The sequence below is a fragment of the Podarcis tiliguerta genome (assembly GCF_965153285.1).
Source record: "Podarcis tiliguerta genome assembly, chromosome: 6".
Lineage (NCBI taxonomy): Eukaryota > Metazoa > Chordata > Lepidosauria > Squamata > Lacertidae > Podarcis > Podarcis tiliguerta.
This window is the reverse complement of record NC_139539.1, coordinates 26023904-26043474: the sequence shown is the minus strand read 5'-3', so window position 1 is coordinate 26043474 and position 19571 is coordinate 26023904. Positions and strand designations below refer to the sequence as shown.

The following is a 19571-nucleotide window of genomic DNA, read 5'->3' as shown; positions in this document are numbered from 1 at the left end:
GCACCACAAGGCCTATGCAGCCTCAACTTAAGATGGCTCCCCAGCCTGGCTTTGCACTGCAAAGTTTGCAGCAGCACGTGCAACAAAATGGCGTCCAGCATTCAAAAAACCCCTCAGCTTGCATTAACTAGCCACACACAAGGCATGCAAGCTCCACCTCCCAGTTGTTCTTAGACTTCTTATTGGGTGAGCAACACAGCCAAGCAACACAGTTGGAGCCTCCCTCCTCCCTGGCCGGCAGGGAGGGAGGGAGAGGAGCTGCTTCCTTTGAAATTTAAGGGACATTTAAGGGGCATCCATCAATAAGGGACAGCAGCGGGACATGGCGCTGGAATAAGGGACTGTCCCTTCAAATAAGGGACACTTGACAGCTATGCCCTGATATCACATCTACTAGATTGTGAGTTAAGCAGGGACTATTTTATCCTGCCTACTTACATATAAGCAACTCTGAAAGACTGTCTTCCCCTCCATTGTTGGGCAAGGGCATGAAGACTAACAAATGGAAACCCACTATTTTTGCAACGGCCTGGTGGTTAATTATCTGCTTGCAGTGGCACAGAGGTGGAGTTTTAATTGGTGGCATCAGAATGGTGGAATGCTTCTCCTGCCGGAATATGGGAAACCCCATCATTATTGGCATTCTGCTGGTTCATACTGTTTTTTCACCTATGTCAAATTATTTTGAAGACACACCTGTTTAAATAAGCATCTCCCTGATTCCCTGTCTCGAATTCCCTGTTTTAATTTTTCTAACTAATATTGTAACTGGTTTTTATTGTTGTGCTGTTTTGACAGGATGTTTTATTGTACATTTTAATTGTGGTAGTTTGTTTCAATGTTTTGAAAATTTGCTTTATTGTGTATTTAATTGTGTGTGTTTGTAATTGTTTTTACACTTGTTTACCACTTTGAAGCCGCCTTGGAAATTACCAAATGAATATACATACCGTGTTTGGATAATTTTAGGTACTTTATAATTGCTAAATTATAGATTATACCACCATCATCACAGAACAAAAACTATTTACTGCATTCCCTTCCTTAGAGGTGTATTTTCAGGTCGATGCAAACTTTTGTAGGGGTTGAGGAAAGAAAAGTCTTCCATGACCCTTGTTAACTTTTCAAAAGAACCCGTGTCTTATATGTGAGGAAAATATTATTAATGTAATAGAAATATCAAACTCTGGAAAGAATGTATATAATATTTGTGACATTTCAATTACCTCTGTATAAGTAGAATAGTAAGTCAAATAATAATGTGTGTGTGTGTCCCCATGTGTATGTGTGGTAGTAGTAGTAGACTTTATTTGCGTAGCCGACAGGCCATAGCATCAAAGGACAAACACCAACAAAAATACATTACAAATATGGTTACCATAAAATCTTGTGACCTATTAAAACCCTAGGTAAATTAATAATCTCTGTGTATATGTGTGTGTGTGTGTGTGTGTGTGTGTATTCTCAGAAAGGTTTTCATAATGGCCTCATTTTTCCACAGAGACATTTATTGAATATAGGAAAAGTGTGGTAAATTAGACTTTTTAAAAAAGTGAAGAGTGTAAAGATTGCTCAATAAAAAAGAAAGAAAATAGCAACGCTTATGACAGCAGGTGGTAAAATGAAATATGAAAAAAATATTGTTAAATATTTTTAATTTTTTTTTGGAATTTTCTCTTTTTCAATATCTTTCTAAAATCACTCAAAGTCAGCTAAAGTTACATTTGCTATACAGTACTGTATCTATACCAGAGAATATTACTTTTAATAAAGCTACAAGTTTCCCATCCTATATACTAAACAACAAAAAAGAAGTATATTTTTATATTCCAGCATTCTCCAACCTGGTGCCGTGCAGTCATTTTTATGTATTTCTCCCTCCACCCCTAACTATTGGCCATGATGGCTGTAACTGGAAATTGACAACATATGTTGGAAACAACATATACAAATATTGGCTATGGTATGGGGATCTACTGTTCACAGAAAGTTCAAAATATCCACTGGAAATACTGAAGTCCTTAGGCATACATGGCTAAGTAGCTATCCATAATTACAAACTGTGGTTTGGTGCTAAGTATGGCTAGCAAAAGCACCAGTGCAGATTAGTGTCCTCTCTGAACCTTCTTGTTGATTATGTGGTTCAGAATGAAGATTTGCCTAGCTCAGAACATTTTAGACAGGACACATTCTTCAAACTCTCAGTTTGTAAAATAGGGTTCCACATATATTTATAGTAGGTGGTTCCTCCCGCATACACTTTTGGTGGTGGTGGGGAGTCAGTTTTTTGTCCACAAACTGGGCACAAACTTTTACTCAGAGCTAAACAAATGCCTCCAAAACAGAATTTTCCATCTTCTGAAACACAATGTCCAGGAAGTCCAGAAGAAACAGAACTGCCCTTAGCTTGTCTAACCTCTCCTGAAGGACATTTGCTACATTATTCTTCCAGGCTTTTCATGGACTACCTTTGCTTTCTTTTGCCACTGCTTTACTCTGCTTCTTTGCTTTTCTTATTAGCGTTTTTTTGGTTGTTGTTTCCATTTTTTTCAAAAAAAATATCGTTGCAATTCTTGTTAGCCACACTGAAAACTAAAATGTGGAATTAAAATAAGCCGTGTTTTAATATAAAAAAAGCATGTATTGTTGTATGTTTGTAAAAGAAGGGAGAAGAGAGAGCTGAGAAGAGAAGCGCATGTTACCTGACAGGTGCCCCACGAGATTGTGCAGGTTTCAGCAAGACTGTGATGGTTGTCTCTGTTTCATTCAGAGGAGAGTCTGCATCATATTCAGGCATTGATGGTGCTGTGGAGTAGAGGGGATATCCATGGGTTAAATATGATCTCTTTCATGTCATGAGATTTGAAGCTAGTCACGGTACATTGACATTTGAGAATCAACACTGTAATTTTAATTCTTGGATGGTGATGACCTGGGCACCTGATTACTATTTTAAAGCAATTAGGAAGAGCTGGACATTAAGCTATTCTTAGCCACTCTTGACTTCAACCTTAGTACTGTAAGACACCTTAGTATAGCTTTGGATATGTTTAAAGTTCCAAGGGAAAATGACTGGGATCCCAAGTTTGCCCCTACCAGGGGTGAAGGAAGGAGGGTGCGGTAGGGGTGGTCCGCCCTGGGTGTCACCACTAAGGGGGTGACAAAATGTTGGGCGGCACTCACCGCGGGGCCTGCAGTGTGTCCAAGCCATGTGCCTCTCCTGGGCGCCCGCAGACTCCGCGCTGCATCAAACGGTCCGCCCACTGCCTCCCCCTCAGCTGTTGGGCGGCTGAGTGGGAGGAGGCAGGCAGACTCCTCGGAGGCCCCACAGAGCATCCTGCCCCGGCTTGCCCCGTCCCACGGGCAGCTGGCACACATGCCACCCAGGCACCCGATTGGCCGCTGGCTCCCACTGTGAGAAGTCTCCCCCAAACAGATTGCTACTCACAGAACACTCATATCTACATCTGCCAAGTCTCCCTTCCCACTAAGTCCCCCTACAAATCTGTTCTAAATAGCTGAGGGGCTCTCTAAAACAGCATTGAGTTCTGCAGGGTTAGACAGAAATTGCCTTCTCCCCTTTCCCCAGCGGGTTCCTCTCTTGGATGTTGGTCCCATCCGTGAATGAAAGGGGTTCGGAACCAAGCAATTCTTTGCTTGAATTCTACTCAGCTTCCTATATAATGCTTTTAAGGGATGCGGAAGAAATTTTTTTATTATTCTGCTCTCCCTGCAATTTCAGATCTTGTCTTGCAGCTGATCTCTTGCCAGAGCCTTTTATCCAACGAATGGCTCCAGCATATTGCCATTCTGTAAATTCCTGTACTACAGTCCCAAACAGCTTGATAAACTGGGGATAATCAAAACACCATGTTGGGATTCTTTGGAGGGAAACTCTGAGAGATGCCAATGAGTGGTCCACCCACCGACAGATTATGGCTGCCAATCTGTGGAGAACTTTGGGGCTGATCTACTCACCCATCTCTTAAACCCATCTCTCCCCCCTCTATCCACATACATATTTGTACAATAAATGTAAAACTGTAGTAGTAGAGTGATGCAATTAAGGGAATTTGTAGTTCTACAATTAAAACTTGCTGGACTTTTAAACACACCGCAGAGTTGCATCCCTTACTATATGGGATCCATGTAATGGGAACCCACAAGGCTCCATTCCCCATATGTTTAGCAAACCACCTATGGTATTAAACACAGCTTGGAGTGATATTAACAGAACTTTACACAGGCCACAACCAGGATTAAGCCTTCTTAGTAGCCAGGAAGAAATATTCATGCTCTTATTTACACCCCAAAAGAAAAGCACCCATGAGCCCCAATCACAAAATGTTTTAAGCAGAAAGTGGCTGGGGATGGGCAAAAGGTTTTGCACAATGAGTTCTATATGGCAATCACTTATAATTCATAATATCCAATGTTTAGGGAGGTAGTATTACCATGCCACCTCGCTGGGTGAAAATGCAAACATTTTTCATCTACTAGTATAATTTAGTCATAAATCTCAAAGACATTTACCACTAGGAGCTTCCGCAGGTGAAAACTGAGATTGCACAAAGCTCAGTGATAGAGTGTATGCTTTGCATCTTTTCAAGAGCAATCCCTGGCTTATGGTAAATGGATCTAGGAAGCAGTGCTTGACTGGGGGGAGAAAAAACCACATTTCACAAATGCTGAAGAGCTTCCTTTGAGACTAGTTCTTTGTTAGCCTTGACAGTGCTAGATGGTTTGTTGTACCCCTAGTTTCACTGCTAGAGCAGATATAAAGAAACTGAGTGTTGTATCCAACTTGCGCTCAGAGTAGACCCACTGATAAAAGGATGTCACATAGAGGAGGGAGAAAGGTTGTTTTCTGCTGCTCCAGAGAAGCGGACACGGAGCAATGGATACAAACTACAAGAAAGAAGATTCCACCTAAACATTAGGAAGAACTTCCTGACAGTAAGAGCTGTTCGACAGTGGAATTTGCTGCCAAGGAGTGTGGTGGAGTCTCCTTCTTTGGAGGTCTTTAAGCAGAGGCTTGACAACCATATGTCAGGAGTGCTCTGATGGTGTTTCCTGCTTGGCAGGGGGTTGGACTCGATGACCCTTGTGGTCTCTTCCAACTCTATGATTCTATGATTCTATGATTCTATGATTCTATGAAATTAATGGACCTAAGTGAGTGATGTCAATCATTTCAGTGGGTCTACTCTGAGTATAACCAACATTGGCTTAAAAGCCTGTATTTTCCCCAGATTATCCCCAGTTGAATACAAAACCCAAGCTTTGAGTTTCTAAAGGACTACCCCACTGGCTATACCCCTGTGAAAACTGAAATCTCTCTTTTCTTTGCAGTATAGTACCTGAAATTTTAGTTGCAATCCTTGTGGTGATGGGGGGTCCAAAGCCCTTTACTGTGCTGGCTTTGATGGTGAATGAGTAAGTAGTCCCTGGATACAGCCCTACAAAGAGATGATGAGTTTCATTCCTTAGTTTGAAGACCTTCCCTCTTTGGTTAGACAGGTCAGCGGTGGGATCTAGGGACCCAACAGCCTTGTATGTAATCTGAAATGAAGGAAAGAGAAAATCAGAGGCCTTGTGTAATTTTGTAATGTTTTACTAATTCCCTTTCCTATTCCCATAAAGATCTAACTTTCAATTAGAATGCCTGGAAAAATCTATACAGCAGATGTGATACGAATGCAACTGTCCTAAGTTAGATAACTTGGCACCCAGCGGCTCTTCTCATCAGATCATAATTACACCGTTTGTACATGCTATAGTAAATGTCACAGGGCATTTTTTAATTGTTGTTTTTTGGCAGTGATTTGCAACATATTAGCAGGTTAATGGGAAACATCAGAAAATGATACTATTTATCAATAAATCTCAAGATTGACCCAAAGCTTTTTGCTAAATTTACTCGTCTCATAGATATCCAAGACCAGTTTGGTCTGGTAACATGCGATCTCGCTATCAATCTTAATTAGATTACAAATGTTCCACTTCATAGTGCTTTGATATATGGATTGAAAGTTGTTTATCTAAAAAACTCACATCTGACTGGGACTGTGTAAAGCAAGATCCTTGAACCTTTGCAATCACCCCCAAAGTGTCTTATTTGACACCCCCCCCCATTCCAGTAGCAACCACAGCTCATACAATAGTTGGTTTGTATGTATCTGGGGAATTAGGCAGCCTCTGAGCTACTGACACAGGTATGGCATAGGAAAGCTTTTAGGACCAAGGAAGATGAGCAATCCCTAAGCTTTTCTAACCAAGCTTGAGGAAGCTCCCCAACTCAAATGAGCTGGCAACAATGGGGTGGGTATCTTCCTACCTTTGCAGCTACTTTTCATAGCTGATGTTTCACATAGGACATTGGCCACACAATGCTGGGTCTTGATGACGGGAATGTAGCATAAACACAAACAACTGGAAAACACTAGCCTGCAAGCACTCCAATTAGAGAATAGCCTTTACAAAGGTGTCATGGGACTCAAAGACGCTCGCACTCGGGACGAAAGGGAGAAATGTGCTAAGAGGAAGGCATGCTTGGAAAACCTTCACTGTGATCAACTCCTGTCCAGAAACCTAGGTCTCCACTGTGGAAGGACGTGTGGATCCAGAACTGGCCTCCACAGACACTTACAGACACTGTTAAAATCATGTTTATGGAAGATAATATTACTCTGCTACGAGTGATTGCCGAAGAAGAAGAAGAAGGTATGAAAGAACCCTAACTTCATTATGTTTCATTAGGGCTAAATGGCCTCTGGCTTACAGTGCTTGTCAAATACAAAACAGTGAAATGTTTAATAAACCTTTGCTATGCATTTCAGTGCTTTTCTATATTTGAGAAAGCATCGGCTGCAAGCCAGAGACCACTTATTCAATTCTCCTTGATTCTTCCTCCTCCTCTTCTGATCACTGTCCTTGGCTTTCAGAATTGCTATACACCTCAGAAAGCAGGCACTTTAGTACAAACCCAAGCAAATATTCATGAATAAATATGTTGCTGCAGCTACTAACACCCCTTTGGAGAGCTACAAGCTTAAAGCACACCTTTTGAAATTCTGTCCAAGTTCCATTATACTTATCAATGGCCACTGTGCAGATGTACACACATATTCAGAGGTAAACCTCATGACTTATTTACCAGCTAATTTCTTTTCTGTGTTCCAAATTCAATATAAAGGTGGCTCAATTTCGGTGGAACTGTCAATAAAATATACCACGCTCTACTGCTCCCTTAACCTTTCTTGATATTACAGGATCCTCGCTTATATGTAATATAACACTGTGAATAAATCAATGTATGTTAATATACACACACCTTCAAATTTTTATGAAGGGCTTCACAAAAATCAAGTTCACAGGTTATAAGAAAGTCTTGGGGTGGGGGAAAGAAACCACTATTTTATATTAGGAGGAACATATTGCATGCCAAACAAACAGCTAAACAAAATCCTTTGAATATGAAAGTATGAAATGTTAAATAATGCACCTGGGTGGCATGAGAATGGGGAAAGGTTGCAAAGTGTGGCTGATTCTATTATCTAAAGCAAATGGATTTAATCAGGAAATGTGCTACCGATTGATCAATGCCAAACATATTGTTATGTAGAGATTTCTGCAGGCAACAAATACACTAAGTGGCCCATGGGAAGCTTAGCGGTAGAGCTCCCGCTTTCCATGCAGAAGGTCCCAGGCTCAGTTACTGGCATCTCTGCGTATGTTCCTTGCCTGAATCCTGGAGAGTAGCTGTTGTTCAGTGTAGACAGTGCTGAGCTAGATGGGCCAATGTTCTGACTTAGTGTAAAGTGGCTTCTTATATTTATTCCAGCTAAAGGTGAGCACCTTTGCATCCTGTTGATATCAACGAAGGTGTTATGCAAAGGCTTAACCATCTCCTATTGAATTCAATGGCATCTAAAAGTGCCTGGCTTTGCATTCCATGCTTTGCCTATTGGACATGGCTCAGAAAAAGTGCCATGGAATTTTACAAGCTGGTGTATAAAATAAACACTCATTCCTTGTCCTGCAAGCAACAGTGCTAATAAAAATACATATGGGATTTTACTTCCCATGACAAAATTAATCCCCTGCCGCAAGATTTTTGCAAGAGAAATGAAGGTATTAAAAAACAGATGCTTAGGTTCTTGAGTCGTCTCTAACATCCAATTCCAATGGTTGCCAAATGAGGGGTGGCAGAGAATTTGATCACTGAGGAGTCCAATATGAACTGACTTGATCTTCATCTCCTGAAGTGAAGTATGCTCACCAATTCTGAGTCTAATCTGTGTATACTTGGCAGGGGGGTGGGGGCAGATTGCTTTTTGAGACAGTCCTAAACTGGATCACTTTTTCCAGCTATTTCTTAGATGGGAACTTCTCACTGGTGTCAGTGCATTACCTAGGCAAGAGTGCAACACTCCCTCTATTTCAGTAGTTGCCATGTATCATACATGGTCCAATATACCCTACCCCATAGTTGGTAAATATTGTGTGATTTGATCCCAGTAAATCATACTGTGGGTCCCCAATAATTTGTATTTTGATTATTGTTTTTTTTCAGACAAGAATTTCTATGAGGTTTTCCCCTCCTCCCAAATGATTGAAGGTGTTTGTTTTTCTAACCGTCAGACTTGCATTTGTAAAGGTCACACTTACATGATATATGCCCTGCCCTCAGGACACAACATGTTGGGAGACACAATGAATTGCACAGTGCCCATTTTTAAAAGTTTAGGTCAATTTTAGCAATGAATGAACATGCTCCAAACATCCACCAATGCAGTAGCTACCTTGTTGCTTGCAGTGATAGAAAACCTACCCTTTTATCAGCCTGACTGCAAGTATGATCAAAGAGGAGAACTACTAGAGCAATACAAAACCCATCCAGGGAGCAGCTGAATTAAGCAGCAAATTCACCATCATACCTGAAGGCAGGGACTGGCCAGGTCAGAAGGTAGGGATTGATTTCTGCTTTTCTTGTCAGCTCCAAGCAGGCACAGCTAAGTAGCCTTAGGAGCAAGTTTCTCATGGTTTCCATGGGGTTTTGGATCCTGCAAATCTAAAGCCACTTGCACCCAGTGGCGGAGCTTCATGCTCTGGCACCGGGGGGCGGAGAGCAGGAGGGGGTGGGGCTGGTGCGCCACCCACAGGGATGTGGCGTGCATACTGGGGGTGTGGTGTGTCACCAGCGGGGGTGGGGTGCCCAGTGCAGGCGGGCAGCTGGGATGGCACCCTGCCGGGATGGCACAGGGGCAGTGTGCCCCCCCACTCCTCTTCCTCCGCCAGTGCTTGCACCCCACCACAAAAGATCCCATTTAGAGGGTTTTCCACAGACTACCACCAGCAAGAGAACCACTGTTCAGTTTTGAGCTATGGCCTTAGCTGTACAGAAGTCAGGCTGGGCTCCAATGGTACCTTGGACAGCTCCAGGCCAGGCTAAATTAGAGCTCCAGTTTTTGTCAAAGGGTGCGGGGGGCGGGGGGGGGGAGACAAATAAAGTGGGGAGGAGACGGGGAAAGATAGTGAATAATCTTAGATGCAGAATAATTATGTTTTCCCCAGAGTATGTATGTACAGATTTGCTTGAACAATATGCTTTGCTCTAAGTGGTTATTTGTTTACATTGAAATTGGGTATTTCTGGTGCAGGTTACACCTAATCACCACTATAATGCATGCAAATTATTATGGTAACTCCAATATAAGCCTCATCACATTGCCCTCCCCTATATAGGTTGCAATCAATTCTGTGTACTTCCCATCACAGGACACAGCCTGGCTAACCTTTCTGCCCTAATTCCAATGCTATATTGAGTCTAGAAGCTGCAAATGTTTATTCATGCCACAAAATCCAAATGGTCTTGTGACACTGACAAGTGAGGAGCAGGGAAAGGGGAGACTTAAGAAATCACTGCATTTGTGACCTTGCCAGCATCTGAACTCTGGCCCTCTGGGGAATGCATCTCTTCTTGGCTTAAAAACAAAACAAAACAAAGAAACCAATTCTTTACTTCTTCTGGGAGCCAAAACCCTGGAAACAGAGCTATTTATATGTTGAGGCTTGTCACAGCCTTGTACACATAGCTGGAGCAGACCAGTTGAGAGAATAAACTAGGGATTATCGGGTGGCTGCTACAGAAGTGAGCTCAATTGCTAAAGCATTTAAGGTTAAGAAACAAAAACAAACAAACAAGAAACAACAGCACACTCATTCATTCCATTGGCAGTTTGTACGGTTTACATCTCACCTAGCATTACGTATTGGGTCCTTCCAGACTGGACTTAGCATTGTTGTTCAGATATCAGAAACAGGTCATTGGCAATTTCCCCCCAACTTATTACATTTTCCACATAAAGGTCGAGTCTGAATTTGTTGTTTTTTTATGATCTGGCAAGTCAACAATGGTGCATGGATGCTGTGATAAGCTTGGATGTACAAGGAATGCTGATTCCACAACTAACGCCCACCTAGAAACCACCATTGACACAGTTTCTTTGAGACAAATGTGAATATTGAATAATAAATGCTTTTCAAGCACACCTGTAGATCCACGAATAATCCTTCATTATGTGGATAGCACTGATGAACCCCGCAAGATTAAAATAAAGGCAGCGGACTGTATTTCCTGACTGTTTCCCCCCTTTTGCTAATTAAATGACTGATGGATTTTTAAAGCATTTCTCTTTTTTGAAGCCTTGATTATTGCTGTTTTTGTGAATCAGTTAACAATTATTTGCCCATTATAGCTGTGTTAAGTAGTCCAGTGTTGGGGTAATTAGGGTCACTAGATCAAAATTTATAAAATGAAAGATAATGGCTGAGCTCCCATCTCTAGTCTGTTGCGTTCCAAGACACTATGAAACAAGGGTTATCCATATTGTTCATTGATACTCTGCAATTACTCTACAATAAATTGATACTCTGAAATAAAGGGTTGCTATTTATTTATGTGAATTTTTAAACCCATCAAGGAAATTTAAAACAAAAAAATGCATCAATATACATTTCAACATCTAGAGTAGCTTTCAATATAAGATACACATTTCGAAATAGAGGAATCATTTAACACACACTTCACAATTCCTGTTTAATTAACTAGTATTATAAACTTTTTGGCAAACCTGATGGGCAGTGGAGGGAGAGAGGGCTGAGTTCATGGTTGAGGTCCCAGAAGATACAAATGCCAGTCTCCCTCTCACAGACATACAACCTCCCCTCATAGGACATTTTCTTCTCCCTGCTCTCAGTCAACATGTGGTGGCAGCAGAACACACTTCTTACAGCTGCCATGCATTCATCTTAAATGAAAATTAACCCAGTTTAAGGGCATAAGAGGCCTACAGTTTTACTCCAACAGGTTTTTCCAACTGGATAAATGGGGTTTTATGAACCACCAGTGTCTACTTAGTATGGTTTTAAATGTATTTGCTGGTTTTGTGTTTTTATCTGTTTTTTTCAAAATTATCTTTAGTGTATATTGCCTTGGTTATTTAGAAGGTAGTAAATAAATAAATTATAACAGTGATAAACATAATAACAACAGCCATCAGAATGATCAGAGAGCAGCACATATAAGTTGACTGGGGTGGACTTACATTCTGGGGTCCCTGAAGCTTGAACTGTTATGGGGCCCCCTTCACAACCAGCAACAAAGTCTGGGTAACCACTGTTATCTTCTTCAATGGGGTTGTTCCACGACAGATCACTGCACGGTTACAATGTCAGTGCTACTGACTCTCAAACTTTGGGATTGTTGAAATATATATTTTTAAAAATTTGACTCAAATCAATGCGACTCAGATTGGGTCTACTAAACCCAAAATTCTTAAGCATTGTGGACTAAAGTCAAGTCTGGGGCTGCTCTGGGATGAGAGGCCCTGAAGCTGAAGCTTCATTAGTTTCATAGGAGATCTGCCCCTGAAGTTGACTACTTTTCAAAGTTCTTAATTGGATTGTAACTCACACTGCCATTTGGGAATTGCAGGGCTTACGGTAAAGAAAGATGGTGCATCCATGAGGCAATGCTCTTCGTTTTTTTATAAACTGCTGGACTTGTGAATTGCTTTAAACTCCCCATTTACATGCTGCACACCCTTGGGGGGGGGAGGCATACCTACCTTTTCAAACTTTAGAAATTCTCTGCAAAATTGGATTACTTGGAGCAAAGGTGTAGTATTGCAAATTGCCTTTCCAATTTGGCAAAAAGCTTGAGTAAATCTCAGCAATCAAACACAGTTTAATTGAGTGTAAGGGGTTAAAGCAATCTGAGCATGTGCCAACTGTGGCTGCCAGTGTGCATAGCAGATGAATGCACACTGTATGGGCACAAAATCAGCACACACACTTGAAATAATCTCAAGTTAAATTCTGAGAAAGAGATGGAATGAAAGGGGTCTCCTTTGAATATATATCAGTACTACAAGCTTATAATTTTTGTTGTTGCGGGCTCATTAATGTCTAATTTGGTGGTATCACTAGTCCCTGTTTGAGGCAGGTCAACTAAGTTGTCTCTGTCTGCCGCTCTTCAAAAAGTAGACTGGTGACAGTTCAGCTGGGCTCACCTTTGGCAAAAAGAAGTAAATCTCTCCTGACATTAATGACCTTGATCGAGGCATAAATCCTATGACTGCATTGTACCAAAAAAAGAAGAAGAAGAGCTGCCTGCTTTCCCAAGCATGAGATCGTCTATCACAAATGAAAGCATTCTTCCTATGGGGAAGAATGTCAGAAATAAAAGGTTGCTATGACACACACCTTAGCTACATTCAGGTTGGATTCCTGCAATGTGCTTTACAGGGAACTTCCTTTACAGATTCTTCTGAAGCGTCAAGTTGGCCCAGAATGCAGTTGCAAATATGTTGGTCGGTGCTCATCCATGGAATTACATTCTACTGCTTGTGTGACAGCTGCACTGTGACAGCCCTTCAGATATTGGACGAAGGTTATCATGTCACCTCTAAGTCTTGTCTTCTCCAGGCTTAACATACTCAACACTCTTAACCATTCCTCATAAGGCCATTATCATCTTGGCCACCCTTCTCTTCTTCACACACTCCAGCTTGTCAATATCCTTAAACTGTGGTGCTCAGAACAGGACATAGTACTCCATGTGGGATCTGTCCAAGGCAGAATAGAGCAGTGCTATTACTTCTCTTGACCTGGACACTATAGTTCTGTTGATACAGCCTAGAACTGAATTACCCCCTTTCTTTCTTTTTTTTGCTGCTTCTCTATGTCCTGCCCCAGGATTGAAGCATAGTTGTTGCATCATCATCATATTTGTACCCCACTCACATCACTGGGTTGCCCCAGTCACTCTGGGTGGCTTCCAACATATATAAAAATATAATAAAACACTACACATTTAAAAAAAAAAAAAAGATTTCCTGTATAGAGCTGCCTTCAGATGTCTTCTAAAGGTTATGCAATTATATAGTTACTCATCTCCTTGACATCTGGTGGGAGGGTGTTCCACAGGATTAGGGGCACAGGCTTAGTGAGAATGCTGGAAAGTGGGGTTGACACACCCTTACATTGCTCTGGTGCCCTCATTGGCTCACTAGCTCAAAATGTGGAATGTGCTTGGCTGAGCTCACTGACATTTTCATCCTGAGGAAATGTGTTCTGCTACAGTCTTAGCTGCTTGTGGGATGCTTCACTTACTTGCATGGTGCTGCTTCTTCTCCAACCACTTCTTCTCTGTCATTGTTTGGGGACCTTCAGAGTTGCAGGGCCTGGACTTTAGACCTGCAGCCTAGCCTTCACAGCACCACTGGGTATGAACTGCTTAGTGACGGCAAAACTTTGGCCTTCTGTTCTAAGTATTAAGGCCTTGTAAACCAAAGTCATTATCATGGGGCTCAGTACCCGCCTCGAACCCTGATGCATTTGATAAAACCAGCAATACAATTCTGTAAACAGCTTCCAATGTAAATACATCAGCTGCAATCTTGATTTCCTTGTTCCACGTAGCAAACAAATAAGCCCTCATAATCCTGCTTCTTAACAAAAGCTCCCTGTATCAAGATTACTTTCCATTTTCAAAATATAAAAGAAAAAGAATTAAGGTAGCCTATTTTGCCCAGAGTCTGTTTTTCCAGGAATTTGACATGTTCCTGCCAAGTTGCTGCTAACTCATTTCTATCTCAAAGTGAAACCGTAACTAGATTTAGAGTTCATGGTGCTTTGGGAAGGAAGTGTTTTCTTTGATTTCAGCCTTTGTCTTTGACAAGGGAGTTTGGTCTTAGGAGAATACCACACTTCCCGCCCTCCTAGTCTTCAGTGCTTCCACATTCCTGTCAGTTTTTGCTACTTCCTCATGTGATGTGACATGAAATGCAATTTGAGCTAACTGGCATATAAAACTTATCTGTGTAGCCATCACACAATGCCCTATGTGGAGCAACATTAGCAGGCAGAGCCAGATCAAACTTAACAGCTAAATCTTGGATTATTTATTTGCTGCTCAGGGATTTCTCTATCAAGCCCGGTTTTGGGTTTTTCATAAAGCTAAGCATGAAGTTAAAATTCATTAGAAGAAGATAATCTGAAACAGCTGAACATACCAGTGATCTTGCATACAGATCATAGTACCCGCCAGGGAGTATGGCAGAGTTCTACACCGACTGTCAATTAGTTTCTGGACCCAATTCAAAGTGCTGTTTTTGACCTCTAAAGCTGTAAGCAGCTCAGGACTGCAGAACCACCTCTCCCCATATGAACCTACCTGGACTGTGAGATCATCCTCTGAGGCCCTTCTTTCTGTGCATCCTCCATGAGAGGTCAAGAGGGTGACAACAAGAGAACAGGCCTTTTCTGCGGTGGCTGCCCATTTGTGGAATGCTCTCTCCAGTGAGGTTCACCTGGTGTCTTCGTTATACACCTTTAGGTGCCAGGCAAAAACTTTCCTCTTCAACCAGGCAGCGAAAGATGTGTCTGTTTACCTTTTTATAGCAAGCTGCTGATCATCATTATGTACCTAGGATTTCATTGAGTTTACCGATCTCCCTGCCCCTCCTCCAATGATTTAGTACAGCAGTGGGGAATGTCAGTCTTAAGTGCTGAGCCCTGAACTGTTTTGCCTCTGGGCAAGCCCACTTTTGTCCCTAGCCGCCACCCACCACAGGAATGTGTCTCACACTATTTCTTTTAAATGTTGTTGTTAGTATCCATCTATCTCAAGAGACAATGGAAGAGTGTGCCATTGGGGGTAAAGCCAAACCATTGGAGAGTTACAGTGCCTGCTGTGGCTGCAAAGACTGTTGCAGCTGGGGAAGATGAAGGCATCCGATTTCACTTTTACAGACGCACCATGGTGTTTCTTCTCCCTATGCTCCTCCCTCCTCTTCTCTGGTTCCTGCTGTGGACACACGACCTGAATGATAGTCTCCAGACACAGCAGTCACCTGCAAGGGATTCCCATACAGTGGGGTTAACGTTGCCAGTCTTCACATCCCATTTAGGGAGATACGTAGTCGCTCCAGCAACATATCTCTATTTCCTCGCATCCAGAAACGCAAGAAGGGCTTTCACTCTTGCTAGAAGCTTGGCCTTGCCCTCACCAGTTCTGGAAGGCTCCTATAGAAGTGTTCCGCACGCACAGAGACTTTGCGCCTGCCCATTAGGGGAGATAGGAAGCCCCGAACATATATTTTTTAGATCTCCTTTTCATGTTGAGAGTCGTAGAGACACCACTGATCCTTTGCTGAAGAGGCTCGCCAATCTTTCAGATAAGCCTAAACTTAATTCTCTCCTCTTAGGCAAAGATAACAAGACGACCTGGCTGGTAGTCAGATTCTGCGCCCAGATTTGTAGGCACAGATCATCCTCTAGAATAAAATAGCTTACTAGGGAAATGCTGAAGTCACCCTTTGGGGCACCTCAGGGTCAATTTTTATGGTAGCCAAAATCTCAGTTGTACGGGTGTATGTATATACCTCAATTTTAACTCACGAACTATTGCTGCAATCTGCTCTGATTGTATAATTTATCTTTATGAACGCCACTTTTGATTGATGGGGTCTGTGTGGAGAGGGTAACAACGTTCAGATTTTTGGGCATTGAATTACAAGAGGATCTGTCCTGGAGTGTCAACACAAGGGGACTTGTGAAGAAGGCGCAGCAGAGACTGTATTTTTTGAGAATACTAAGGAAAAACCATCTTCCGCAGAAACTGCTGCTTGCCTTCTATCACTGTGCCATTGAGAGCGTGCTCACTTATGGCTTATGTGTGGTACGGAAGCTGTACTACCCAGGACAGGATGGGGTTGCGCAGGGTTGTTAAGGCAGCAGAGAGCATTGTTGGCTGCTCACTCTCCACCTTAGAGCAGATTTATGCCACAAGGTGCCATAGGAAGGCACTGGACATAGTAAAAGATCCATCGCATCCTGGTCACTGTCTCTTCGAGCTCTTGCCGTTGGGACGGAGATACAGGACGATGAAGACAAGAACGAGCTGTCTTAAGAACAGCTTCTTCTCCAGAGTGATCTCGGCCCTGAATGGGAAGCCCGGACTTTGAAAGTCATCTAATCTCCCTTGCTGTATTTTACTATATTGTTTAATTAGTGTTTTTATGGAGCAGCCAAGTAATTTCGTTGTCCCCAAAGGGGGCAATGACAATAAAGATATTATTATTATTATTATTATTATTATTATTATTATTATTATTATTATTAGTGTGTTGTGCGAGCTGGTCTTTGACCGTAATAAATTATCTATCTATCCACATCCCATTTGCAGAGTCTTTGTAACCCAGAGTTGTTCTGCCAGTGGTCCTGAAGCCAGCTCCCCATAGAGCACATCCTTGGGGATCCTGCTATCTTCCATTCTGTGGATATGACCAAAGCCTAGACATCATGAGACAGAAGGGCAAACATGCTGGAAATGTCAGCTTGGGAAAGCCCATCTTTGTTTGAGACTCTGTCTTGCCACGTGATGCCCAAGATCTTCCTGGTGCACTTTTGTCTTGGTGTGGAGATGTGCATGATATCCCCCTTGCCATGGGCTCAAGGTTCTTCCCCCTCCTCACTTCATCCCCACAACAATCCTGTATGGTAGATAAGTTTGAGTGCCAGTGACTCACCCAAGTTCACCCACTGTCCCACTGCCAGAAGCTTGTCAATGCAGCCATGCAACCTGGTAAGTTGTGCAACTCTGGCTTTGGTTAGGGGCAGGGGAGGCAGCAGCAGCAGCAGCCATGGGCGGTGGCACGTTCCTGTTTCACTTCAAGCAGCTAAATCGGGTGGGCTGCCCCTGTAATCACTGCACCACATTGGCTAGTATCCAGACTGATTTCATTGGGATTCACAAAGCTCTCTTCTTCCAGACGTACAGAGAGAAAATGAAAAATCTGAATCTCCCTTGTAGGGGGCATCCTCAATGGGTATTTGCAAGAAAAAAGATGATTTAGCCAATCAAGGAGCCTTGCTGGCTGAAAAGAATAATTCTATCTACTCCTATAGTTAACCGCTGAGCTTGCCCCAAGATGGCAGAGTGAGAGAAAAAAAGCACAAAAGTGGAAGGTGTGATCATTTCCTGTCATTGTCTGTACGAAACAATGACTCTGATTGCTGTTTGTATAAGTGCCTTCACAAGTTACACTGTCAAGCTGTCCTAGATTGAGTTTCTACTCGCCAAGAAAGATTGAAAAGAAGCTGTTTCAATGCAAGAGAAAGAAGGAAATAGCCTGTGCAATTTCCCAGCCCTATTTTTCTATTTTTCAAAATTAATACCTATACACTTCCCACCCAGCAATAATTTCCTAAAAGTATAGCCTGACTAGCCATGTACAGTTTGAGAACCACAGAAATTCAACCTATTCAAAATTAACTAGGAACAGGTAGAGTAGATTTTGTCTGTCAGAATGAAGTTGACAAGAGCTATGTTCTAAAACCAGATTCATTTTACATGCCCTAAAACCATGTCAGGTATTTGTGTTGTATCTGCAGTATGGGTTTGTACACTTCAGTGTAGGGAAGGCAGGGTAGAAATTATTTACATAAATAAGGACAAAAAGACACAACTCATTTGTGCACCATCCTTTCCTACACCCATTTCCTTGAACTGAAAATTTAGGCCAGGTAAGAAAGACCTACTGACCATGCAACAAGGTAATTTTATAGGAATGCTTAAACTGAGAAAAAACTATCCCCCCCCCCCATCAAGAGTTCCTATAAAACGCAGCCTTGCTTGTTTTTAGTGCAATCAAACCAAATCACAATTAGCCAGGCACTAAAAGAATGAAAGTGTAGCTGAATATGAATATATGCTTTTTAATCCTTCCCCCTGGGGGGAATCAGCTTTTTGCCCTTTTACTAATGAGGTGGAAAATCCTCCTCCAAGCTGCCAGATGAGACTGAGGGGCTCCCTTCTCCAGAACTCTTTGATTTAGAGATGGAAAACAAAAAATTGCCCAATAAGAAAAAGAAAACCTGAATGGGGTGTTCGTTTGTTTTCATTTTGGCACTATGAAACCATTGGCCATCATGTCCCCCCAAAAAACTTTTCTGGGGGGGTCTCCTAGTTAGCAACTTATTTTGGCCAGTGTACAGACATCATCAGGGGTGGGGGGAGCCTCATTAGTGGTCCTCCATGGCCCAGAAGCAAGACTCATGCAAATGAAGTTTCGTGCTTTCACTGTGCTGGACCCAGTTCTACGGAACTCCCTCCCATTAGAAACCAGGCAGGCAGCATCCTATAAGAAATCAGGCTGAGTTTCAGATGCCAGTTTAAACTGGTTTTATTTCAGGAGGCCTTCGCACCATGAACCCTGCCCCGATGCTTGCTATTTTCTGGTATTTTAATGGGTGGTTTTGATGTTGTATATTGTATGTTTTGTCTTATTTTTCCTGCAGGTGGCTTTGAGATATATTGTGAAAGGCAGGATACAAATCTAGTAAATAAGTAAACACTGAAGAAGAGAGAGTACTACAGTGGTACCTCGGGTTACAGATGCTTCAGGTTATAGACGCTTCAGGTTACAGACTCCGCTAACCCAGAAATAGTACCTCGGGTTAAGAACTTTACCTCAGGATGAGAACAGAAATCGCGCGGCGGCCACGCAGCGGCAGCAGGAGGCCCCGTTAGCTAAAGTGGTACCTCAGGTTAAGAACAGTTTCAGGTTAAGAACGGACCTCCAGAATGAATTAAGTTCTTAACCTGAGGTACCACTGTATTTGTTCACTGCCCCGCAGGTGCTCAGTCGCTGTCCATACCACGGGTTGCAAATGTGCTGCAGCGCAAGGGTTTGTTAAATAAGTAAGTAAGTAAATCTTGGAACAGTTGTACCTTGGTGAGTAGCCCACAGAGGAAGCCAAGCATTTTAAAACTTGTGAGTGGTGTGAAGGTGAGCGGGGTTAATTGCTGAGGATGTAGGCTTAAGCTTCTCACACTGAGAGTCTCGGAACTGAACTGATCTTGATAGGATCTGGCGGTTCCTTAAAAGTTATACCTCATTAGGCTTTAGTAGCAAAGGAAAATTGGAAAGTCAGAGAGGGAGACATTTGGACAATTTCCCTGCTGAAGAAGAAATTATTTTCCTTGTCTTTAACGCATTTGT

General features: G+C 42.3%; 1 protein-coding gene across 1 annotated transcript in view; it reads right to left on the bottom strand.

Annotated features, from left to right (window-relative positions):
• Positions 1-19571, bottom strand: part of PTPRT (protein tyrosine phosphatase receptor type T) — a 594790-nt gene that overhangs the window by 133282 nt on the left and 441937 nt on the right. The window contains exons 10-11 of the mRNA XM_083446701.1: positions 5361-5562; positions 2703-2805 (exon numbers count right to left, since the gene is read on the bottom strand). Coding sequence (XP_083302827.1) covers positions 2703-2805; positions 5361-5562 — 305 coding nt within the window. The remainder of the gene's footprint in view (positions 1-2702; positions 2806-5360; positions 5563-19571) is intronic.